General features: G+C 39.6%; 1 protein-coding gene across 1 annotated transcript in view; it reads left to right on the top strand.

Annotated features, from left to right (window-relative positions):
- Window positions 1–25,740, top strand: part of GPAT3 (glycerol-3-phosphate acyltransferase 3) — a 136,917-nt gene extending 111,177 nt beyond the window's left edge. Inside the window, exons 6-12 of the mRNA XM_007946804.2 lie at window positions 2,043–2,136; window positions 12,747–12,862; window positions 14,147–14,202; window positions 16,623–16,708; window positions 18,565–18,693; window positions 21,841–21,920; window positions 25,629–25,740. Coding sequence (XP_007944995.1) covers window positions 2,043–2,136; window positions 12,747–12,862; window positions 14,147–14,202; window positions 16,623–16,708; window positions 18,565–18,693; window positions 21,841–21,920; window positions 25,629–25,740 — 673 coding nt within the window. The remainder of the gene's footprint in view (window positions 1–2,042; window positions 2,137–12,746; window positions 12,863–14,146; window positions 14,203–16,622; window positions 16,709–18,564; window positions 18,694–21,840; window positions 21,921–25,628) is intronic.
- The last annotated feature ends 326 nt before the right edge of the window (window positions 25,741–26,066 follow it).

Below are 26,066 nucleotides of genomic sequence, written 5' to 3'. Positions count from 1 at the left end.
TGATTCCTGTCCAGTGCACCTGATGTACAGCCACCACCCATCTGTCGGTGGAGGCTTGTGTGGTGCTGTGATGATGGACAAGTGTTAATGGAGCTTTCAGACACAGATGGACATCGAGGAAAGGCCAGGAGATCTACTTCCAAAAATCAGCCAAAGAAAACTCTATGGATCCCAACAGTATGACCTGCAACCATTCACAGGGATGACACAGCACTAGGCAGCATTTTGTTGTTATTTATAGGGTTGTTATGAGTCAGGTGGCCACCTTGATGGCCGCTAATAACAACCACATGATCAAGGATCCTTAAAATTCTAAAATTACACGAATTTGTGGTTGCACTCTGAGTTTGGGAATGAACAATAGCAGAAAATGCTCTGGTAGATGTGTTATCAGAGGAAACACCTTCAGAAAAAGTGATTTAATTATGGGCAGAGAAGCTCATAACTTACAGAATCACTTCTAATTTTAAGGTAACCATGCTAAAGTTATTATTATTTTTTTTAATTTGGTTTGTTTCTTCTTTGTACAGGCTCAAAGAAAACTACTTTGCTTCATTGCTGTAAAATTCTGGCCTACCTCTAGGACAGGGTTGGCAAACTAAACTATATCTGCCACCTGTTTTTTTAAAGTTTTGTTGGCAGACAGACATGTTCATTTATTTACATTTAATACAGTTGAATTGATTAGTTGTAACAGGGGTCATGTGACCTGCCAAAAAATATTTACTATCTGATCCTTGACAGAAAAAGTTAACTTCCCCTGCTAGAGCAGGATGAATGAGAGAACTATGTTGAATTTATTCTGTGGACCACCATGAAGCCAATTAAAAGGGATGCTTATGAAGGATGAAGTAATATGAAAATATTTATGATAAAATAAAAGAAACTTACAGTTTACAAAATTTGTAGCTGAAGATATAGAATCTTTATAATTAACTCTAATACTTCAAATTTTTTTCATTATAAAAGGAAAACATGATCATTACCAGAAAAAAAAGACATATATATATACATACATACATACATACATATAAGGAAAGGTGTGGTCTCCGTCTCCCATACTCTTACCCACTCTCCTTATACTGTCTAGATGTAACCATTCTTAAGATAGGCCTATATACTTCCAAGCTTTATTTATGTTATTTAAAAATTTTTTATTGTGACAAAATAAACATAAGAAAATATTTGCCATTTTAACCATTTTAAGTGTACAATTCAGTGACATTAATTACACTCACCATGTTGTCATTACCAATATCTCTAAAAGTTTTCCAACACCACAAATAAAACTCAATGCCCCTTAAGTAATAACTTTCCATTCTCCTTTCCTCCAGTAACCACTAATAAACTTTTTGTCTCTTTGCATTTGCCTAATTTGGATATTTCATATAAGTGAGATCATAGAGCATTTGTCCTTTTATGTCTGATATATTTCACTTAACATAATGTTTTCATAACTCATCCATGTCATTGCATGTATCAGAACTTTATTTCTCTTTACGACAGAATAATTCTCCATTGTATATTCCTACTCCATTTTGTTTATCCGTCTGTTGATGACACTTGGGTTGTTTCCATCTTTTGCTATTGTGATTAATGCTGCCATGAACATTGGTCTACAAGTATCTGTTTGTGTCCTTACTTGCAAATATTTGAGTACATATGTAGGAGTGGAATTGCTAGGTCATATGGTAACTCTGGTGACATAATGCCTGAGGCATTTGACTGCTAACCAGAAGGTTGGCAGTTCAAACCCTCCAGCCACTCTATGGAAAGAAGACTGGGCAATCTACTTCCATAAAGATTTACTACCTCGGAAACCCTAAGGTGGTCGCCATGAGTCGGAATTGGCTCAATGGCAGTGAGTTTGGTTCTGGTTGTGGTAACTTTATGTTTAACTTCTTGAGGAACCTCCAAACTGTTTTCTCAAACTCTATTTTTTTAATGTACTTTTTAAGACAAAATAGAATGTCTCTATATGCTGTTATGCAAAATTGTGGCCACTTTTCATGGTCTAATAGTTACCAGTTTTGTGCTTGCAGGCAGCACAGACCCCAGAAAGGAGGCATTTGTGTTGCTAACCATACCTCTCCAATAGATGTTTTGATCTTGACAACGGATGGATGCTATGCCATGGTAAGAGTAGCTCATATTTCAAGTAGTTGCATGTTTTGTGGATTGCTGAAATTTTAATGTATTTTGGCACAAATTAGAAAGTTGATTTCATGTTGAAAAATGAGTGTTACAGCTATGTAAGTTATGTAATATATGTACCTGTGGAAAACATAGTGCAAGAGAAAGAAAAGAAACAAACAAACAAAAAAAAAACTCACTGCCACAGAGTTGGATCCAACTCATAGCGACCCTTCCTTGGGTTTCCCAGGCAGTATCTCTACGGAAGTAGATTGCCCAATCTTCCTTCCAAGGAGTATAGGCTCCTATACTGGTGGTTTGAACTGCCAGCCTTCTGGTTAGCAGTCAAATGCCTTAGGCACTACCAACACTCCTAGAAAAGAAAATATCCATTATATTTAGGGTAGTAGTAAATAAACATACTGAACTAGAGGCACATATAAGCTAGATGGAACTTTGTAAGGTTGATGATTCCATCTTGCCTGTAAAATCCCTGCTGATGTTTAATAACACTCTGCAACATTAAAATCTAACACCTCAGAGATTTACAAAAGCCTCAGCAGTTCAGTTAGTTCTCTCCTCCTCCAAGGAATTGTATATAATGTAAATATATAAACATATATGGCTCTTTAATGAGAATCAAGCAGAAAAGGTAAATATTTGTGACACACTGCAATTTTCAGTCCTTATCCACACACCCCTAAAATTAAACAAAACCCAACAACAAACCACAAAGCCCACAGTGAAAAAACACCTCAAGATACCCTTTTACGGAGATGAATAAAAACCACATTCTAGTATTTTTCCAGGAGCTCTGGTAGTGTAGTGCCTAAGGCACTTGACTGCTAACTAGAATGCTGGCAATTCAAACCCACCAGCCACTGCTCCGAAGGAAGGTTGGGCAATCTACTTCCGTAGTGATACTGCTTCAGAAACTCAAGGAAGGGTCACTATGAGTTGGGTCTGACATGACAGCACATAACAACAACAACAGTTTTTTTCTAAACCCATGTTTTCTAGTGTCTTTAAGAATTTGTCAAAATTTTCTGCATCGCCTTTATATGGCAAGTAAATTTGGGAGCTTAACCAGTGGTCCTTTTCTCTCTAGTGGTAAATATAGATAAATAGGTGTGTGGAATATAATGAAGGGATGAGGCCCTGAAGATCTTTTCATGGTGGTAGGTTGGGCTTCACGGAGAGCAAATGGGTTTTATTTCATTTGCCATCTTCAGTGAATGGTAGTCATGGCCTGGTGTGTTTTCCTGAGCATCATGATTCAGAGAAAAAGAGCCATTATTAAGTGTCTGCTCAAGTAGGAGTCCTTGTATGGTGCGAACAGTTAATGCACTTGACACTAACTGAAAGGTTGAAGCTTCAAGTCCACCCAGAGGTACATCAGAAAAAAGGCCTGTCAATCTCCTTCAAAAAAATCAGCCATTGTAAACCATGGAGCACAATTCTACCCTGACACACATGGAGTCACCCTGAGTTGAAGTCAACTCCTCAGCAACTAGGGGCACATATGCCAGTATTTGGCTATCCATAGGTTATATGATCACTGGGGGGATTTTGAATTCCTTTGTAAAAATTTCAACTGATGCTAGATATTTAATTGTTTAAAAATATAAGTTTAAGTATATGACCCCTGGACAACCACGTTTGCAGTGTAGTAAATTACCTGGTATAGCTTTTTTAGGCATAAGTCTCTTTAAACTCTATGGTGAAATTTGCCATGAGCAACTGAGGAGCTCCTGGTTGTTAAATTTACCTACCTGGGGTATTTCTGTTGAGAGCTGCACAAGGCAATGTTCTGGGAAGTTTGCTTTCTCTCAGGTGCTTAGAATTCTGGTGTTATGCTTGGTTAGTTTGGCCACTCTGCCAGGCTCAAAAGGAGCTCTCCTAGAGGCAGAAGGAGTCTTTCTGACTGCTGGCTGAGAAAGATGTGCTGCTGAGATAAGCACACTCCTGAGAGAGATGCACTGCTGAGAAAGAGACACCGAGAGACATGCCCTGCTGGGAGAGAGACAGAGAGACTGTTGGCTGAGAGACAGCAGGCTGAGAGAGACTGAGTGTTGTTCCTGAACTTGAATTGTAACCTGGTGCTTCCCTAATAAGCCCCATAATCTGTGAGTTCTGTGTGGCCACTGCAGCGAATTATCAAACCCAGCAGAGAGGTTGTGGGTGCTGCTGGAGGAACGGTTGGCGTTAGGTTTGATGAAAGGGCTGGAGGGAGGCAGTATCTCTGGCCTTACAGGAATAAGCCTTGGGCTATTGATGGTGATTCTGTCCTCTTCTTGTGGGGTTAGAGAAGGTCAGAAGATGTGGCTTCCCTGCCCCTTTGTCAAAGTTTTAATGCATTATTACATTTGCCTAAATTGTGGAGCTTTTTCTGAATCTAAAGAACATTTACCCACCTTTATAGAAAGTCTTTTGGGAATCGAAGCATCTTAAACAGTTTTATGTTAGGAATTACATGATAGTCATGTATCTTTTTCTTATTTTTTAAAAAATAATATTGTGTTTTCAGTCAAAGTTTACACAGCAAAATAAATTCCCATGTGACAATTCCTACACAAATTGTTCAGTGACATAAGTTACATTTTCCACAATGTGTCAACATTTTCTGTAAATTCATTCTGGTGGTTCTCTTTCATATAAAAAAACAAACACAAACCCATTGCCATTGAGTAGATTCTGACTCATGGAAACCCCCAGTGGGTTTCCAAGGTGTAAATCTTTACAGAAGTAGATTGCCTCATCTACCTTCCATGGAGCAGCTAGCTGGTGGTTTGACCCACAAACCTTCTAGTTAGTAGTCAAATGCCTTAGGCACTGTGCCACCAGAGCTCCTTTCTGTTTATATAGTGGATTATTATTATTTTTAAAATTTTGTTGATTTTGAGAATTTACATAGCAAAATAGACCATTTCTACATGTATAATTTAGAGACATTGGTGACATTCTTTGAGTTGTGTAGCCATTCTTACCTTCTTTTTGTGAGTTTTTCCTCCCTCATTTTCTTAGACTAGGTTCTCTAGAGAGGCGAGACTAGTGAAGCTTATATACAGAGAGAGAGAAAAAGAAATTTATCTTAGGAAAATGGCTCACACACTTATAGAAGCTGGCAAGTCCCAAGTTCCTGGATCAAACATCAAGCTGGAGTCTTTTCCCAACTCAAGCAGCTGCAGGGGCTGAGGAGCTCAAAGTTGGACAGCAGTATACTGGCTGTTGACTCCAACGAATGATGAATCCAAAACCTCCAGGCCAAATGGTGGATTGCTCATTTACGGACAGTTGTAGACAGAACAACTGAATCCTGATCCACAGAAGAGTGTCTCATTTGCCAGGATGTCCATAAATATACTGGAAGCAAGCCACACCCCTAGGGAAACTCCCTTTCAATGGATTGGCTGCTCAAAACATATACATCTGATCCCATCATGGGAACAACCCATATCACAATTGCTTAAACCACACAGAATTGTGGTCCAGCCAAGTTGACACACAGCTCCAACTATTACACTCATTAACATAAACTCACTGCCCCATAAGTTTCCTATCTAATCTTTTGAATTACTGTTGTCAGTTTGATCCCAGACAGATAGTTGTTAAGAGAGCAAAATGCACTTCCAAAAGACTTGAAAGCCGAATCTCAAAGAGAGTCTTATATATACCAATGCTCATTGCATATATTCACAATAGCCAAAGGTAGACACAACTTAAATGTGCATCAACAGTTGGATAAACAAAGTGATACATGCATACAATGGAATACTACTCAGCCAGTAGAAGAAATGAAGTCTTGATACATGCTACAGTGTGCATGGAGCTGGAAGACATTATGCTGAGTGAAATACATCAACCACAAAAGGACAAATATCATATGCTCTCACTTTTATAAATATATAAGAAAAAGACAAGTATTGATTTGGTGAAGGAAAAGGCAATATACCAAAAGTGAGTGAGCAACCCAATAACACTAAGGAAAAGGAAGGCACAGAGAGGTGCACAAGAAGTACAGACAACAAAGATACACAATTACAAATATATATAAGAAAAAGCAAATGTATAGAGAATACAGTTACCAGGGACAGGAGGGAGGGGGAAAGGAAAAATTAATAGTGATGGAAATATCATGTTGATTAAGGGTAGGGTTGCACAGCCTATTTTAATTGCTATGCATATTTAAGGGTGCTCTGGTAGCATAGTGGCTAAGACACTTGGCTGGTGGTTCAAACCCACCAGCCACTCCTCGGAAGGAAGGTTGGGCAATCCTACTTCTGTAGTGATACTGCCTTGGAAACCCAAGGAGGGGTCACTATGAGTCGGGTTTGACTCGACGGCACATAACAACAACAACAACAACAACATGCATATTTAAAATGCTGAATTGGCAAAAGTTGTGTGATAGATATATTTACAACAACAACAACAACAAAGACTAGCTGCTGAGGCTGCTTACATACAACCAAACACCTCGTGAGATTTGGTTCCTTGGTGTGGAGGTTTAGGGTAATGGCTCATGGGATATCTCAGGTAATTGGCCTAATAACATGTTTAGTGCTTCTGTTCTGTCTCCTAGTTTGTTGCATAGCAAGCACCTGGGGTCTTAAAAGATTGGAAGCAGAAATCCAAGGCATAATAATTATTCACCTGATCAAGAGAGGAAGAAAGAGAGTGAGGAGTAGGAGGAGGATTTGGAATGTGTGACTAACTGTCTCCATGAACAAATGCCTCCTTTGCCACATGATCAGAAGAATTGAGTGGTGCTTGTCTGCCATTGCTGATCATTGTAATCAAAGATTCCATAGAACAATCCTGATCAAAAGGGGAAAAAGGCACAACAGAATGTCAAAATCTCATGGACTCCAGGCTTTCTGGAGCTATGGAGGGTGGATGAATCCCTGAAATTATTGCCCTGAGATCGTGTTTAAACCTTTAACCAAAATTATCCCCTGAAATCTTCTTAAACCCAAGTAGCAATTTCACTTAACTAGTAAGAATATCTGCCCTGAGCATTGTGGTCATTTGAGAACTATCTGTGTGGGATCGGATGGACAGGATTAGATAAGAAACGTAGGGGCAGTGAGTTTATGTTGATGAGGAAGGAAAAAGAAAGAGAAGGAGGGTGTGAATGGCTGCACAACTTGAAGGATGTCGTCAATGTCTCTGAATTGTAAGAGTAGAAACTGTTGAATTGGTGTATATTTTGCTATGTATGTCTCAACAACAGCAAAATAACATTTAAAGGAAGAAAGAGTGTAATGCTCAAGGCAGACCTTTTTTTGTTGGGTTTTAAGAAGACTTCAGGGGATATTTTTGGTTTAAGATTTAAAGATTATCTCAAGGCAATGGTTCCAAAGGTTCATCTGCCTTTCACAGCTCCAGAAAGTCTAGAGTCCATGAAATTTTGAAATTCTGTTCTACATTTCCCCCCTTTTGATGAGGAATTTTATGGAATCTTTGATTAAAGTTATGTAGCCTTTTTAAGGAAAAAGAGCATATAGGTTTATCTATGTAGAAACACAGTTTTGCTTGTAATGTCGAGGTATTTATGTTGTTAGTTGCTGTCAAGTTGGCTCTGACTCATAGCAACCCTGTGTATAACAGAACAAAACACTGTCTGGTCCTGCACCATCCTTACAATACTTGCTATGCTTGAGCCCATCATCGCAGCCAATGTGTCAATCCATCTTATTGAGGATTTCCCCTTTTTCATTGACCCTCTACTTTACCAAGTGTGATATCCTTCTCTAGGGAATGGTCCCTTCTGACAATATGACCAAAGTAGGTGAGATGAAGTCTGAACATTCTTACTTCTAAGGAGTATTCTGGCTGTACTTTTTCAAAATAAATTTTATTGTGGTTTGGGTGAAAGTTTACAGAACAAATTTATTTTCCATACAGTTGTTCATGCACATTTTGTTTCATGATGTTCACTGCAATTCCCTACAACGTAACAGCTCTCTTCCCACTTTCTCCCCATAGTTACCTCTTCCCTGTGTCTTTCCCTCCCATGCAGTGCTGGCCCCTGAGCTTTCTCCCTGTGCAAACACTGCCCTTTTGTTCTCCCACGATCAATCCCTCCAAGGAGTGTATCTACCTGATGTAAATGTCCACTCCATATTGCCTGTCTGTTGTTTGGCTGGAAGCCACAGAATTGAGTTCAATTCCAAACCTGAAGGGTAACTAGGGTCCATAGTCTCAGGGGTCTCACCAGGCTCTATCAGACCAGGAAACACGGTTTCTTTCTTTTCTTTTCTGATTTCCAGTTTTGTTCCACATTGTTCTCCTGCTTTACCCAGGATCTCCTATACCAATGCCCCTCTGAGTGGTTGACAGTGGTCCAGCAGCACTTGTTGCAGGACAGATTTATTTGTTCTTCTGGCATAAAATTTCCCAGTGATATATCAGACAGTGCTTCACTGCTATTCATAACGTTTTCAATGACCAGTCTATTCAGAAGTAGATGTATCCATCCTTCTTCCTGGTTTGTCTTAGTCTGGAAGCTCCACTGAAACCTGTCCACCATGGGTAATTCTGCTGGTACTTTAAATACTGGTGGTATAGCTTCCAGCCTTACAGTAACATGCAAGCTACCACAGCACAACAAACTGAGAGAAGAGTGGTGGCAAAGTATTTATGGATCCTCCTAAAAGCCATCCAAGGACTTTCAGGTTAAGAACAACTGTTAGACCTCAGCATAGTCCTGAGTTTGTATTTCTAATACATATAATAAATAATCCTTATATTTATGTGGATAAGCACTTGCATATCCATTATATTTGACCTTTCCTGTAAGGCATTTGGCTGCTAACCAGAAGGTAGGCAGTTCAAACCCATCAGCTGCTTCATGAGAGAAAGACGAGGAAATCTACTTCTGTAGAGATTTACAGCCTGGGAAACCCAGTGGAGATCTCTATGAGTTGGAATTGACTTGAAGGCAGTGGGTTTTTTGTTGTTGTTGTTTTGCTTTTTATAATCCAGTGAAGTTAAGGGCTGAGATTTTATAATAGATGAAGAAGCAGAGGCTCATGCATTTTAAGCAACCTGCCTAATCACGGTTTTGCATATTTAAGACCTACCCCTCCTATGTCCTGATCAGCGAAGTGAGATAACTCATTTGTGATTGAGGGCCTCAGAAATTTGTTGCCTTTTCCAGGAATTTTGATCATGTAGCATAGTGCCTAAGGCACTTGACTGCTAACCAGAAAGCTGGCAGTTCAAACCCACCAGCCACTCCTTGGAAGGAAGGTTGGGCAATCTACTTCCGTAGTGATACTGCCTCGGAAACCCAAGGAGGGGTCGCTATGAGTTAGAGCTGACTCTACGGCACACAACAACAACAACAACATAATGGCAATTACAATATTAGCCAAGGTTTAGAAAAACAAAATAAGTACAAACTTTTCAGTGGGTTGAATGGTAGAAACCTAAAGCCAATTAGATTAAATCAGAGGCAGTGCAATGCAGAAATGGAAGGAGACTGTAGTGCTACCTCCACAGGCCTAATTGGCCTCTGGGGTAAACATGAAGCATAAATATGGTGCTTTTAATTTGTAGTTCCCAAACTGTGGTTTTAATTTAGAGATCTCTTTTCAATGACTTTTCTAAAGTCACTTTTCTCTCTTGGACAAAAGACGAGGACCCCTAATAGTGCACTGATTAAGCAGCTCAGCTGCTGATTGAAAAAAAAGGTCCATAGTTCAAATTGTGATCTGCTCCTGTAAAGACTACAGGCTTAGAAACCCTATGAGGCCAGAACACTCTGTCCTAGAGCACCACTGTAAGTCAGAATCAACTCATTGGTACAGAACAACAAAGATCTGTACCTTACTTTCTAATTTAGAAATATTTTCCAACTTATAAGGAAGTTACAGGAATAAGAATATTATATAAAACAGTCATACACCCTTAATCTATATTTACCTATTGTTAACATTTCAGCCCGTTTGCTTTATCATTTGTGCTCTATCTGTCTACTTATATAAATTTGGTGAAATATTTATATTTCATGTATGTTTATAGGTAGTACCAATACCTCTCATTCAGAGGGTTCTTTCCTACTTTCTTTATTCCATATTTGTACCTTCCCTACTTTCATAGTGAAAACCCTGTTCCCCAACAATATCCCCCTATTTACTTATTTGCTAAATCCTATAATATATCCAAAGAGCTCTGGTGGTGCAGTGCCTAAGGCATTTGACTTCTAACCAGAAGGTTAGTGGTTCAAACCCAGCTGCTCCATGAAAGGAAGCTGGGACAGTCTACTTCTGTAAAGGCTTGCCGCCTTGGAAACTCAATGGGGCTCACTATGAGTTGCAATCTGTGGCAGTAGTTTTTTGTTTTTTCATATCTAATATAATTTCAGAATTGCTTCACCTGTTTTAGTACAGAAAATAAAACCAGTAAAAAGAGTTCAGGATTTTTTGAAATTCTCTTCACCATTCCACCCAAGATGGAAGGTATATAGTCAAATCCTGTCTTCATACGTTTCTTGCATTTTTTCCCTTCCTTTCTGGTAGCATAGTGCCTAAGGCACTTGACTGCTAACCAGAAGGCTGACGGTTCAAACCCACCAGGCACTCCTTGGAAGGAAGGTTGAACAATCCACTTCCACGGTGATATTGCCTCAGAAACCCAAGGAGGGGTTGCTATGAGTTGGATCCAACTCCACTGCAGTGTGTTTGGTTTGGTTTGTTTTTTTTCTCCATCAATATTGTTTTTTTATTGACTTGAAGAATAGTTTGGACCATTCCATTTTTATTTCAGTTGCTTTATTCCCATCTTTGTTAATTTTAGTTTTTGATTATGTTTGAATATGTTGATATGCTTCCGACTATCAAAACTATACAAAAATGGAATTCTCATAGAAGTGCCACTCCCTCCCATATCCTTCCTACTAGATTCCCTCATATCCTTTTAGGTTCTCAATTTAATTGTTTTGTGGTTATCCTTTCTGTGCTTTTTATTTTAGAGATAAACAAATATATGTGTATTATTTCCCTTTCTGTCTTACATAAAAGGTAACATAGTATATTTGTTCTTTCACAGTTTGCCTTATTCACTTAACAATATCTCCTGGAAATCATGCCTTTTCATTCCTAGAGATCAGCCTTGTTCTTTTAACAGATGCATAATACTCCAATGTGTGGATGTACCATAGTTTAGTCATCCAATTTCCTATGTTTGGACACTGAGGTAATTGTGAATATTTTGCAATTACCAATAATGTTGCTATTAATAACCTTGTGCATATGCATTTTATATTGTTTGATGATGTGTGTCTTCAGGATAAATTCCTAGAACTGTGATTATTGGGTTGAAGGATAAATGTATATGTACATTCAATTTTGTTTGCAATTTTGATAGATATTGCCAAGTTTCTCTCAATAGCCATCTAGATTGTCTAATGCTGCTATAAAAGAAATACCACAAGTGGATAGCTTGACAAACAAGAATTTATTCTCTTACACTTTAGGAGGCTAGAAGTCCAAGTTCAGAGTGCCAGCTCTAGGGGCTGGGTGAAGGCCCCTTGACCTTCACTCAGAAAGAAAGCTCTGCCTCTTATTCCAGGCCCACTAGAGATAGAGACATCTCCTAACTCAGGCAGCTGCTGGCTGCTGAGGCTGACAAACCCAAGGTTGGCAGGTAAAATGGCACAATCCTAAGATTAGTAGGCAACACAGCAGGCCTCTGGTTCAAGACCAGGAACTAAAGATGAAGACTCAGCCAAATGCAGGATCCAGATGTGCCAAAAAGCTAAAGACTATCTCAAAGCTTCTCCATATGCATTAGAAGCAAGCCACTACAGAGGCAGCTCTCCTTCAACTGATCAACTGCTCATAGGAAATCCCACCATGGAGGTGATTGCAGTCTCATTGTAAGGAATAAGCACATCCAGCTGCCAAACTACTCAAAACCATGGCCAGTCCAAGCTGAAACACAACCTTAACTACCACAATAGCTATTCTATCATTTTGCATGCCCCTCCCCCCAGCCCCTGGAGAAATGTATGAGATTGCCTTGACCTGGAAAGCAGAGTGTATTGTCAAGCTTCAGAATATTTGCCATTCTAATGGGTCATAGATGGTATTTCAGTGTACCTTTAATTTTAATTTCTTTCATTTTGAGTGAAGTTGGAGGACCTCTCCTTTTTAAAAACAGAAAATAGCTAAAATAGCTCAAAATACAAAGGTGCTGGTAAAGAAAAGATTTTGCTTACATTTGACCATTCTTACCCTTTGACAGCCTAAGAGCTTCAGCCAGTAGAAGATGATCCATCTTATCCCTGTGGGGAATAGGAACTTCCAAACCCAAAACCAAGCCCACTACCTACAAGTTGATTCCAAATAATAATGACCTTAGAAGACAGAGTAGAACTGTCCTATAATATTTCCAAGGCTGTAAATTTTTACAGAATCAGACTGTCACATCTTTCATGGAGTGGCTAGTGGGTTCAAGCCATCAATCTTTTGGTTAACAGCTGAGTGTTTTAACCACTGCCCACCAGAGCTAGCTAATAGGAACTTACTGATACTTAAAAAAGCTTTTTTTTTTTTTTTTGTACAGCTGTGTCTTTACATTTTCTCTTTCTCTAATGATACATCTAGGTTGGCCAGGTTCATGGTGGACTGATGGGAATTATTCAGAGAGCCATGGTCAAAGCTTGTCCACATGTCTGGTTCGAACGTTCAGAAATGAAGGATCGACACTTGGTTACTAAGAGGTAAGCAGAAAGATTACTCAGTTCTCACTGGAGTACAATGAAAGCTTATTACTCTTGTCCTTCATTTCAAAAAAAGGAGGAGTAGCATCTAAAGATTAAAACTAAAACATGGAGCTCTATTTGTGGCTGAATTTTTCTGATGAATCATCTGTCTCAGATAAAGTTTTAAACATTTTCATTCCATAGCCATAGTGAGATATACAATGGAATTGAAAGGCCCCTGAGTGTATGTTACTGTTACTTAGGTATAGTCTTAAAAAAAAAAATGCACTGCCTTCAAGTCGGATCCAATTCATAGCGACCCCTCCTTGAGTTTCCGAGGTGGTATCACTACAGAAGTAGATTGCCCAACCTTCCTTCCAAGGAGTGGCTGGTGGGTTTGAACCACCAGCTTTCTGGTTAGCAGTCAAATGCCTTAGGTACTACACCACCTCAAGTTAAAAATATACATTAAAATTTAAATAATTGATAAATGTTTCTAGAGTAAATAGGTGGTTGGTGAAGTATTTGCTGAATGAGTGCTATCACTTAAATCCAGCTAGAGGCAGAGCTAATGCTCTTTGTGGAACAGAGAGGAGACCCTGGAGGTGTAGGGCAGAGATAAACGCGAGTTATCAGAAAATATTGTGGAAAAATAATGTTTCTTTTTTTTCTTTGCCTCAGATGATTAACTGAAAGCACTCTGGTTATTGCTTCTATACACAACACACCTAAGCTCTTAAAAGTAAAATGAAAAGTACTTGTGAAATCTGCTTAAAGTTAGCAAAACTGTCCCTCATCCTGGATTATTCAGTAATGGGGCACTCTGGCCAACGAAGCCCTTCCAAAACAAGTTACCATTGAGTTGACTCAGACTCATATGACCTCAAGTGTATCAGTAGAACTGTGCTCCTTAGGGTGTTCAATGGCTGATTTCTTATAAGTCGATCACCAGGCCTTTCTTCCTCGGCACCTCTGGATGTACTTGAGCCTCCAACCTTCTGGTTAGCAGCCAAACACATTAACCATTTGCACCACCTAGGCATTGGAACCTCTCTACCCCAGCCCTTCCAGCTTCCTGTTTGCAGTGTTGGTAATATACTGCTGGCTCCAAGGTGAACAGGATCTATGCCTGGGCTTCAGTAATTCTGAGCTTTCTGGTGTGTATTTCATAAGAAGGTTCAGTCTGACTCATTTATGGAGCATAGTAACTTATAAAAAGTAGTAATATAGCTAATGTATGTAGAGTATGAAGGATACCAGAAAGACTAAGGTAAAATTTTCATCTTTTATTGCTCTTCACAGACTAAAGGAACACATTGCTGATAAGAAGAAGTTACCTATATTAATCTTTCCTGAAGGTAAGAATAGGGACTGCCTATCAAGCTATCGTTCATAACAACAACCACCACCAAAACAGTGTGTGAGGATTATAATTACTCTAGAATTGGCATTCTTAGTCCTGACTCTCTGATGTGCTACCGGAATGGACTATCCTTCTCTAGACTATTAATTACCCACTTTTTTTTTTTTTTTAAATCAACAACAATTTTTTAACTTGTGATTGTGGGGAAAGTTTACAGAGCAAATTGGTTTTCCATTCAGCAATCCATATGCATTCTGTTTTGTGACATTCACAGCAATCACTACAATGCAACAGCACTCTTCCCACTTCCTCCCCACACTCACCACTTCGCTACATCCTTCCTTCGCATTCTTTCCAGCCTTCCTAACTCTGTCCCTGGGCATATGCTGCCCTCTTGGTCTCATGTGGTTGATTGTTCTAATGTATGCATACCCTCCTGGTATCACTGTTCACCTTATAGTCCTGTCTGTCATTTGGCTGAAAGTTGAACCATGAGGGTTGAGTTCAGTTCCTGGCTTGAAGGATGTGATGTCTAAGGGACACAATCTTGGGGGTTCTACCAGTCTTCATCAGGTCAGTAAGGCTGGTCTTTTTTTAAAAAAATAATTTTCAGTTTTGTTGCACATTTTCCTCCCACTCTATCTGTTGTTGTTGCTATGTGCCGTTGAGTCGGACCCGACTCATAGCAACCCTCCTTGGGTTGCCAAGGCAGTATCATTATGGAAGTAGATTGCCCAACCTTCCTTCTGAGGAGTGGCTAGTGGGTTTGAACCGCCAGTCTTCTGGTTAGCAGTCAAGTGCCTTAGGCACCATGCTACCCATTCTATCTAGGACCTCCTATTTTGATCCCTTTCCAAGTGGTCAGCAGTGGTAGCCAGCTACAATTTAGTTATTCTGGTCTCAAGGTCATGGCGGCTGGGGTTCATGTGGTCCGTTAGCTCTTTGAACTAATTGCTTCCTTATGTCTGATTTTCTTCACTCTTCTTTGCTCTGGATGGGAAGAAACCAATAGGTGCACCTTAGATGGCTACTCACAGGCTTTTAAGAACCCAGTTGCAACTCATCAAAGTAGGATGTAGGACGTTGTTTTTGTGGACTGTGTTCTGCCAGTTAATTGACTTAGTGTCCCCCAAGATGATGGTCCTGAGCCCCCATGTCCAGTGACTTATTCCACAAAGTGTTGGTAGTTATGACTAAGAACTTTTCATAACTCTGTCCCTGAAGGCTCTACTACATTCATAGATACTTTTGCAGCATATATAAATACATAGGTAGAGAAAGACTCTGTAAAACCTATATACATTTGCAGGCTCATTCACCTTCTCACCCCTGTTCAGCTCTAGTGTTTATCTATGTATCCACTTGTAGTTTTTTTTTTTTTTTTTTTTAATCTTTAACTTTTTATTGTGATTTGGGTGAAAATTTACAGAATAAATTCCTTTTCCAGTGAACAGTTCCTACACATTTTGTTTCATGAGATTCCCACTTCCTCGGTGTGGTTACCTTTGCCCTGTGTCTTTCTTTCCTATGCATTCCTGTCCTCTGAGCTCTCTCCATAAGTGAATGCTGTCCTTCCAATTTTCAATGGTTGTTTGTTCTGAAGAGTGCACTAACCTAGTGTAATTGTTCACCTCTTAGGCCTGTCTATTGTTTGGCTTAAAGTTAAGCCATGGGAGTGAGTTCAATTACAGGCCTGAAGGGTGACTAGGGGCCAAGTTTCACCAGTCCCTGTCAGACCTGTAAGCCTGGTCATTTTTATGATTTTGAGTTTTATTCCACATTTTCTTCCCACTCTATCCAGGCCCTCCTATTGTGATCCCTTTCTGGCTTCTTGTAGTACTGTTACCAGTGCTGTTGCAGGGTTGTGTGTGTAAAGGATGCACCTTTGCTGCCCTTAGCTCTTGTGCTCCTACCTGTTTCTTCCACTGCCTTGATCATTTTGTGCTGACTTTTCTTTTGATAGAAGTAACTGCACATTTTTAAAACATTTTACTTGTTATTTCTGGATAATAAACCTACAAAGTTATTGTCCCTAACTTTTTAAGCATCCTTACTTTAAATCTTAGGAAATTGTGACCCGTTGTGAAGAAGTGTTCAATAGTAAAGTAAGAGCTTTCTATTAAACCTGCTTAGCCAGCCACCCCTCAGAAGGAAGGCTAGGCAATCTACTTCTGTAGTGATACCACCTTGGATTCGACTTGACAGCAGTGGGTTGGTTGGTTGGGTTAGGTAGATCTGTTAGGATTACTCTTAAACAGATATTGAATTAGGAAATGGCAGCAAAATGTCTGTAAATCTGCTATGATTTGAATATATAAATTATTTTCTATCAATATAATTCCTTTGAATATGTACTTTTAAAAAATGACTGCCTTTAAAGTATTCACCTTGCACTCTCTCCCCAACCCCCTCCAGGAACTTGCATCAACAACACTTCAGTCATGATGTTTAAAAAGGGAAGCTTTGAAATTGGAGGAACTATACATCCAGTTGCAATTAAGGTAAAACTGATACCCCTCTCCATTCATAAAAATGTGCCTTGGTAACTTTTTATTTTGATCTAATTTCAAACTTAAAAGTTGTAAGAATTATAAAAGGAATACTTTCAGATGCTTTCCTCAGATTCACCAGTTGTTTACATCTTGCCCCATTTGTTTTATCATTCTCTCTATATAGATATATGTGTGCATATGTCTGTTGTTGTTGTTGTTGTTGTTGTTGTTATGTACCGTCGAGTTGGACCTGACTCATAGTGACCTGTCCCTGGGTTTCCGAGGCAGTATCACTACAGTAGATTGCCCCATCTTCCTTCCGAGGAGTGGCTGGTGGGTTTGAACCGCCAGCCTTCTGGTTAGCAGTCAAGTGCCTTAAACACTAAGCTAGCAGAGCTCCTGCATATGTATGTATTTGTATATGTATATGAATATAGACAGATAGATATAGATATGTACTGTATGATTGTGTGCCAGGTTTTTTTTTTTTTTTTTTAATATTATGATTTGGGTCAAAGTATACAGAGTAAATTCACTTTCCATACAGCAGCTCACATACACTTTGTCTCATGACATTGACTGCAATTTCCCACAATGCAACAGCTCCCCTCCCACTTCCTCCCCATAGTTACCTCTTCCATATGTCCTTCCCTCCATGCATTTCTGGCCCCTGAGCTGTCTTCCTGTGCATACATAGCCCTTCTATTCTCCCATGATTGTTCTCTCCAAGGAGTGTACCTACCTAATGTAACTGTTCAGCTCATTTGCCTGTCTTTTGTTCCTGGGTTCAATTCCAGACCTGAAGGGCAGCTAGGGGCCATTGTCTCAGTGGTTCCACCAGGCTCTATCAGACCAGCAAACCTGGTGTGTCCCCCCCCTTTTTTTTTAAATAATGATTTTGAGTTTTATTCCACATCGTTCTCCCATTCTATCCAGGATCTCCTGCATAGATCCCCCTCCGAGTGGTTGCCAGTGGTAGCCAGGCACCATCTAGTTCTTCTAGTTTCATAGTCGTATAGGATGGCATGGTATACCAGTCACTTGGGTTAATTGTTTCCATGGATCTTTAGTTTTCTTCATTCTTCTTTGCTTTGGATGAGGAGAAAACCATCATTGCATCTAGATGGCTGCTTGCCAGCTTTTAAGATCCCATTCACAACTTGCCAAAGTAGGATGTGGAATAATGTTTTTGTGTAGTATATTATGCCAATTGAGCTTGGTGTCCCCTGCGACTATGGTCCTGAGCCCGCAGGTCCAACTACCTGCTCCCTCTAGGTAGCTGGCTGTGGCCAAGAAGTCACTACAACCTTGTCCCTTGTCAGCTCTACTATATACTTGATTGTGTGGCAGGTATTGTTTTAAGTACTCAGGATACAATGATAAGCAAAACATAGTTCTGGTAGCATAGTACATAAGACACTTGACTGCTAGCCAGGAGGCTGGTGGTTCAAACTCACCAGCCACTCCTCAGAAGGAAGGTTGGAAAATCTACTTCCATAGTGATACTGCCTCAGAAACCCAAGGAGGGGTCTCTATGAGTCGGGTCTGACTCGACGGCACATAACAACAACAACAACAACAACAACAACTTACATAGACCTTCAGGTTAAATGGGGAGACAGATATCAACACTGTCACTGTATTCTGTAACCCTATTGTTACAACCATGACCAGTAATATGGAACTCTAAGTATAAAAGCAGTGTGCTCATTGTGTTTTTTGGGGGTCATTTACATCAAGCAAAGTAGTGTCTCTTTTTCTTGAGTTCTAATAGATATGTTTGGCTTCGTACCTTGAAAACACAGGTGTGGATCAGAGAAACCAATTCTTAGTTCATAACTGGATGTATTTTCTTTTTTTCTCAGTATAACCCTCAGTTTGGTGATGCCTTTTGGAACAGTAGTAAATACAATATGGTGAGCTACCTGCTTCGAATAATGACCAGCTGGGCTATCGTCTGTGATGTGTGGTACATGCCTTCCATGACCAGAGAGGTATTCCATAGATAACAGCAAGTCTTTGTGCTTTAGCTTATCAGATAAAGGCTGAGAAAACATTTACCTGAAAACCTGGGTGTATCCCTTTTTCACATCAGCTAAAGGTGGACTGCCTTCCTGCTTTCTCAGAAATGAGTCATTTTTAAAAAATGTGTTTATCACCTCAGTTCTGACTCATGGCAACTACTGGTGCATCAGAATAGAACTGTGTTCCATAGGGTTTTCAATGGCAGATTTTTCAGAAGTAATCACCAAGGTTTTCTTCTGAAGTGCTTCTGGGTAGACTCAAACCTCTAACCTTTTGGTTAGCAACTTGAGCACATTAATTGTTTGTACCTCCCAGAGACTCCAATAATGTATTTCATAGTCTTCAAGTTAAGCCATTTTACAGTTAGAAATTCTTTTCAATAATAGTTTTTACTATTGTTCTTGGTTCACTGAAGCTACAGATACTGTGGAATGTTTTATCTTGGGTAAGACTAATAAAGAGCACAAAAAAATATGCATATGGTAAAAAAATAATACAGCACTGTATTTTCTTTTCTTTTCAAATTATAGTTTGGGTGAAACTGTACAGAGCAAATTCTTTTTCTCTTGAATAGTTCATACACATTTTGTTTTGTGAGATTATTTGCAATTCCCATGATGTAATAGCTGTCTTACCACTTCCTTCCTGTGGTTACTTTTTCCCTGTGTCCTTCTTTCCTATGCATTCCTGCCCTCTGGGTGATCTCCTGCTCAAATGCTGCCTTTCTGGTCTCCCATGGTTGATTATTCTATGGACTGTACCTACCTGATATAATACAATTGTTCACCTCGTAGACCTCTCTGTTGTTTGGCTGGAAGCCAGAGGAGTGAGTTCAATTCCAGGCCTAAAGGGTAACTAGAGCCCATAGTCTTGGAGGTTTCACCAGGCTCCGTCAGACCAGTAAGCCTGGTCTTTTATATGATTTTGAGTTTTGTTTCACATTTTTCTCCCACTCTATCCAGGATCTCCTATTTTGATCCTTTCTGAGGTGTTAGCAGTGGTAGCTAGATACCATTTAGTTCTTCTGGTCTCAGGGTCATGCAGGCTGAGGTTCCCATGGTCCACTAGTCCCTTGGACTTATTCCATGTGTCTTAGATTGTCTTCACTCTACTTTGGTCTGGATGAGGAGAGACCAACTGCTGCATCTTAAATGGCCACTCACAAGCTTTTAAGACACAGTTGCTATTCACCAAAGCAGAGTATAGAACAATGTTTTTGTATAGTATATCATTATGCCAATTGAGCTTGGTATCACTGGTGATCCTGGTCCCAAGTGTGCAGGCCCAGCAGTTGAGCAATCTACTTCTGTAGTGATACTGGCTTGGAAACCCAAGGAGGGGTTGCTATTAGTTGGATCTGATTTGATGGCAGTGAGTTTGGTTTTGTTAATAAGGGGCTAAGAAGTTATCATAACTTTGCCCCGTAGTAGCTGTATTTTATGTATGGAAAATCTTATGGCGCATACAAATACATATGTAGAAATATTGTCCTGCCAACTTTTGTATTCCCTTTTGCCTATCCATACCTGATCATTTTGCCTGTCTACCTACGTATCCACCCATAGATTAATGTTTGTTATTACTGATAATGCAGTATTGTGTATGCAAAAGCATTCATCTTTGTTGTCTGTACCTATTGTGCACCTATCTGTGTCTTTCTTTTCATGAGTGATTTTGTGCTAGTCATTTGCTTTTGGTATATTGCCTTCACCCAGATCAAGGTGTGTCTCTTACCTGTCTAACAATCCCCTATGCCCCACACTTGCTTCTCTCCCTGGTAACTGATAAAGAAAGTTTATTTACATATACATAAATATGTACAAGGTTGATATCAATATATAAATCTTTCCTGGACTTTTTTACAATAGTGGACTCAGACAATATTTGTCCTTCTGTGAATAATTTATTTCACTCAGCATAATGTACTCCAAAATGTACTCCAAGTGTATCCATGTTACAAGGTGTTTCACAGATTCATTACTCTTTAGTGTTGCATTGTATTCCATTGCCAGTATGTACCATAGTTTGGTTATCCATTTTTCTGTTGATGGACACTTAGATTGTTTCCATCTCCACTAGTGCTGTGATGAATGTGTGTGTGCATATATCTCTATTCATGCTCCAGCTCTCACTTCCTTGCTTTTTTTTTTTTTCTAATTGTGATTTGGATGAAAGTTTACAGAGCAAATTCTCTTTCCATATAGCAGTTCACATACACTTTGTCTCATGACATTGACTACAATTTACCCCAATGCAACAGCTCCCCTCCCACTTCCTCTCAATAGTTACCTCTTCCCTGTGTCCATCCCTCCATGTACTCCTGCCCCCTGAGCTGAGCTGTCTCCCTGTGCATAAACAACCCCTTTTCTCCCATGGTTGTTCTCTGCAAGGGGTGTATCTACCTCAGGTAAATGTTCACCTCATATGCCTGTCTTTTGTTTGGCTGGAAGCCACAGGTGTGGGTTCAATTCCAGAACTGAAGGGCAGCTAGGAGCCATAGTCTCAGTGGTTCCACCAGGCTCTATCAGACCAGCAAACCTGGTACCCCCCTTTTTATTTCCTAAATGATTTTGAGTTTTGTACCACATTGTTCTACCTCTCTATCTAGGATCTCCTACATAGATCCCCCCTCTGAGTGGTTGACAGTGGTAGCCAGGCACCATCTAGTTCTTCTGGTTTCATAGTATATAGGCTGAGGATCGCATGGTGTACCAGTTGCTTGGACTAATTGTTTCCATGAATCTTTGGTTTTCTTCATTCTTCTTTGCTCTGGATGAGAAGATACCCATCATTGCATCTAGATGGCTGCTTGTAAGCTTTTAAGATCCCAGTTACTACTCGCCAAAGTAGGAGGTGGAACAATGTTTTGTGTAGTATGTTATGCCAATTGAACTTGATGTCCCCTGCTCCTGCCCAACTCTCACTTCTTTAAGATGCACTGTATTTGCTTAATAGGACAAATGATATTTGCTATGATTGACCTGGAACAGAAACTATTTGTGTTAAAGTTTTGAATCTTATTTTTAAATAAATATAAATAATTAAAAGGTATTTTAAGGTATTATTTAAAAGCTCTATATACAGGTTGTAATTGTAATTTTCCTTATTTATTTCAGGAAGGAGAAGATGCAGTCCAGTTTGCTAATAGGGTTAAGTCTGCTATTGCTGTACAAGGAGGATTGACTGAACTTCCCTGGTAAGAAATTTTTTCAGAAGTACTATCACTTTTTTTAAAAAATTAAAAATGAAGTTACCTTTAATATTGCCATATATTGTACTGAGTACTTTTGGGTTAGCTCATAGTTATAGGGACTTGTATAAAACAGCAATGACTTAAATAAGATACAGGCTTATCACTCTTACTTACATGTGGGCAATTGAGGCTGATCTAACAGTGCATTCTTTGTTGCTTCATCATCTTCTACATGTGTCTACTTCATGGCCCAAGATGGTCCAACTCGACCTGTTATGTGCAAGAAGGACACACTCATTTCTTTTAGAGCACACACTGAAATTGGACATGCCACCTCCACTTATAAACATTGAGTAACTCAAATCGTGTTGTAATAACTAGCTACAAAGGCTGGGGAATGTAGTCTTTGTTCTAGGCAACCATGTGCTTGACTAAATATATCTGGAAAGATGCCTATACTTCTAGATATATTTGTGATTCACCCTTTGGGTATGAATTAACATGTCTAGATTGCTTTGTTTCCTAGATCAAATATGAATTGCTTGTGTGTTCTTAGAATGGATGTTCCTTAAATATCAGGATCTGCTACCATTGCAAAGGGGAATTGGGTAACTTTGAAGTCTGTAGGTGGAGTGCTAGAGTAGCATGAAGTCCACTGGGTGTTTAGAAAGGAGAATTATAAAAAAATGATGTCAAGATACTCAAAGACAAACATTTTTTTCTTTTTTCTTTTTTCAAATTGTGATTTGGGTGAAAATTTACAGAGCAAATTCACTTTCCATACAGCAGTTCACATATACTTTGTCTCATGATGTTGACTCCAATTTACCACAATACAACAGCTCCCCTCCCACTTCTTCCCAAAAGTTACCTCTTCCCAGTGTCCATCCTTCCATGGATTCCTTCCCACTGAGCTGTCTCCCTGTGCATAAACAGCCCTTCTTTCTCCCATGATTGTTCTCTCCAAGGAGTGTATCTACCTGAGGTAAATATTCAACTCATATGCCTGTCTTTTGTTTGGCTGGAAGCCACAAGTGTGGGTTCAAATCCAGACCTGATGGATGGCTAGGGGCCGTAGTCTTAGTGGTTCCACAAAGCTCTATCAGACCAGCAAACCTGGTCCCCCCCCTTTTTTTTTTCTAAATGATTTTGAGTTTTGTTCCACATTATTCTCCCTCTCTATCCAAGATCTCCTACGTAGATCCCCTTCCGAGTGGTTGACAGTGGTAGTCGGGCACCATCTAGCTCTTCTGGTCTCATAGTCATATAGGCTGTGGATCGCATGGTGTACCAGTCACTAGGACTATTGTTTCCATGAATCTTTGGTTTTCTTCATTCTTCTTTCCTTAGATGAGGAGAGACCCATCATTGCATCTAGATGGCTGCTTACAAGCTTTTAAGTTCCCAGTCGCTACTCGCCAAAGTAGGAGGTGGAACAATGTTTTGTGTACTATGTTATGCCAATTCAGCTTGATGTCCCTTGTGACTATGGTCCCAATCCCACAGGTTCAACTACTTGGTCCCTCTGGGTAGCTGGCTGTGACCAAGAAGCAACTACAACCTTGTCCCTTGTCAGCTCTACTATACACCTGGAAATTCTTACATATCATACAAATACACTTATAGGACCATTGTCTGCCAACCCTATACATGGTCTTGGGTACACTCCCTGCTTCGTAGACATATCTGATTCTTCAGCCTGATCAAAGACAAACATTACTAATTTCAACATTTTGCTGGTTTGGGGCCTGGACTTAGGAAAGAAATAAAGGCCATTATTCTTGTCTCTCACTCCCTTCCTTAGTTCTTGAGATTCACAATTCATGTAAATGCTATGAAACCATTAGAGGTAGTTTATTTGGATGATAAAGGCTTTTATGGAGAAGGAGCTCTGGTTGCATAGTGGTTAATGTATTCAGCTACTATCCATAAGGTTGGTGGTTGGAACCCACCAGCTGCTGTGCAGGAGAAAGATGTAGCAGTTTGCTTCAGTCAAGACTGCAGCCTTGGAAACCCTATGGGACAGTTCTACTCCATCGTGTAGGGTCCCTGTGAGTTGGAATGGGCTTGATGGCAACAGGTTTCGGGTTTAACAAATTTATGGAGTTCCTGGGTGGTGCAAACAGTTAACATGCTTGGCTGCTAAGTCACATGCTCAGGTGGAGGTTTAAGTCCACCCAGAGTCACTAAAAAAACATAGTTTGTTGTTTTCTTAACACACATGGGATCTCCATAAGTCAGAGCTGATCCTCTCAATGGTAAATGGTTGTAGCTAACCAGAATTTGTAACCTTGTTTCATGAAAATTCCATATAACTGATCCCTTGGAAAATTTGTGGTTAAATTTTAAGATGAGGACTTAACTGATGAGCTGTGCCTTGGCTTCTACTCTAGTGGCCTGAGCATTGCAGTAGTCCGGGGCAGACATCTGTATATAGGTCAAATTTTGTCCTCATGACATTGAGTTCACCATCTAACCTATGATCTATTCATCGTCATCAGAAAGCACTTGGTAAACACTTAACTGGGTTAAAATTAAACAGGCCACAGTATAAAGTAATAAGGTTCTCAGCCCCCCTGTCCTAGATATTAAAATATGAAACATTAGATTAGGAGGTTGATTGTGGCCCCTGGTAGTCCTGTCTCCCCCTTGCTCTTCCAGTTTGTTGTCTCTTTATGTAGTCCAAAGAAGGAAAGGCACATAAAGTCCTTACAACCAAAGCAGGTTTGTGTTTTTACCACCCTGGAGAAAGTTCAAAAATTTGCAAGCTCTGAATTAAGGAATACCGCTTACATAGCACTAACTACTGGTTGAATGGAGGTTATAGTTTTGTTGTTTGTTTTATTTGGCATCTGTTGTGGAATAGGAAGATTATAAACACCTGAAATGAAGTGCTTTGGATGAAAACACAACTTGTGAGAGATATGATTAGAGTTGAATAATGGTTAACCCATTCTTCTTTAAGGAATTTATCTTCACCAGTTCTTGTGTGTGTAGTTTTAATTTTCCCTGTGGTTTTCCAGTAAGATTAGTTAGATAAAAAATTAGTATTTTGCTTTCTTAAATAAAATATATAGGTTGTTGTTGTTGTTGTAGTTATGTGCTGTGGAGTCGGAACCGACTCATAGCGACCCCTCCTTGGGTTTCTGAGGCAGTATCACTGTGGAAGTAGATTGCTCAACCTTGCTTCCAAGGAGTGAAAATATATAGGTAAACAATCCTAATTTTAACACAATGTTCAAATTTTGAATACAATAGTCTTAACTTCTAAAACCTAGTCCCTAAGTGGTGCAAATGTTTAATGTGCTTAGCTGCTAATCTAAAGGTTAGAGGTTCAAGTCCACACAGAGGTACCTTGGAAGAAAGGCCTGGGGATCTACTCCCAGTAAATCAGCCATTGAAAGTGGTGTGGAGAACAGTTCTACTTTAATACATGGGCTCACCATGAGTTAGAATTGACTCCATGGCAACTAGTCAAACTTCTAAAAAGAAACTATTAGTATTTTAACAAAGATCAGAGAGATTGTTAGTTCCCCAGATGGTCCACAGGTAAGTAGATAGAATAGAGACCCAAATTTGGCTTGTTCTGCCTCTAAATCCAGTTATTCCTTACTCTTTAATATCATAGCACAGTGCAGCCTGTATTAATATGTAACCGTTTTAAACCATTGCTGAGGAGTATCTTTTCTATATTTGCCTTTTCCTTTCCAGGGACGGAGGGCTGAAAAGAGCAAAGGTGAAGGACACGTTTAAGGAAGAGCAGCAGAAGAATTACAGCAAGATGATTGTGGGCAATGGGTCTCTCAACTCCCAATTGAACTGACCATCACCCTGTAGATAACATGGCTTCCTAGAATGAGTGTTTAGAAATGGAATTTTTTTTTTGGGGGGGGCAGTAGTGTTTTGATTTATTGTTTTTATATTTTATCATTAATATTGTCCACAGGATGATTGTCTCTACCTCTCTGTGCTGAGGCAGAACCCATAGGTGCCCTTTTTGGCTTTTGTTGTTGTTATAGCATTAGCCTCATGAATGGTAAGGTTGTTGCCTGGGTTAAAACAATTCTGCCTTTGGAAAAACGATGAGTCACTGTGGATGGAATGAAGTATTTGTACAGGAAAAAATATTTCTAAAGGATGTGGAACTCG

The sequence above is a fragment of the Orycteropus afer genome, unplaced genomic scaffold (assembly GCF_000298275.1).
Source record: "Orycteropus afer afer isolate SDZICR_OR568_19922 unplaced genomic scaffold, OryAfe1.0 scaffold00172, whole genome shotgun sequence".
NCBI lineage: Eukaryota > Metazoa > Chordata > Mammalia > Tubulidentata > Orycteropodidae > Orycteropus > Orycteropus afer.
Note: the sequence above shows the minus strand (reverse complement) of the source record. Positions and strands in the feature narration are given on the sequence as shown.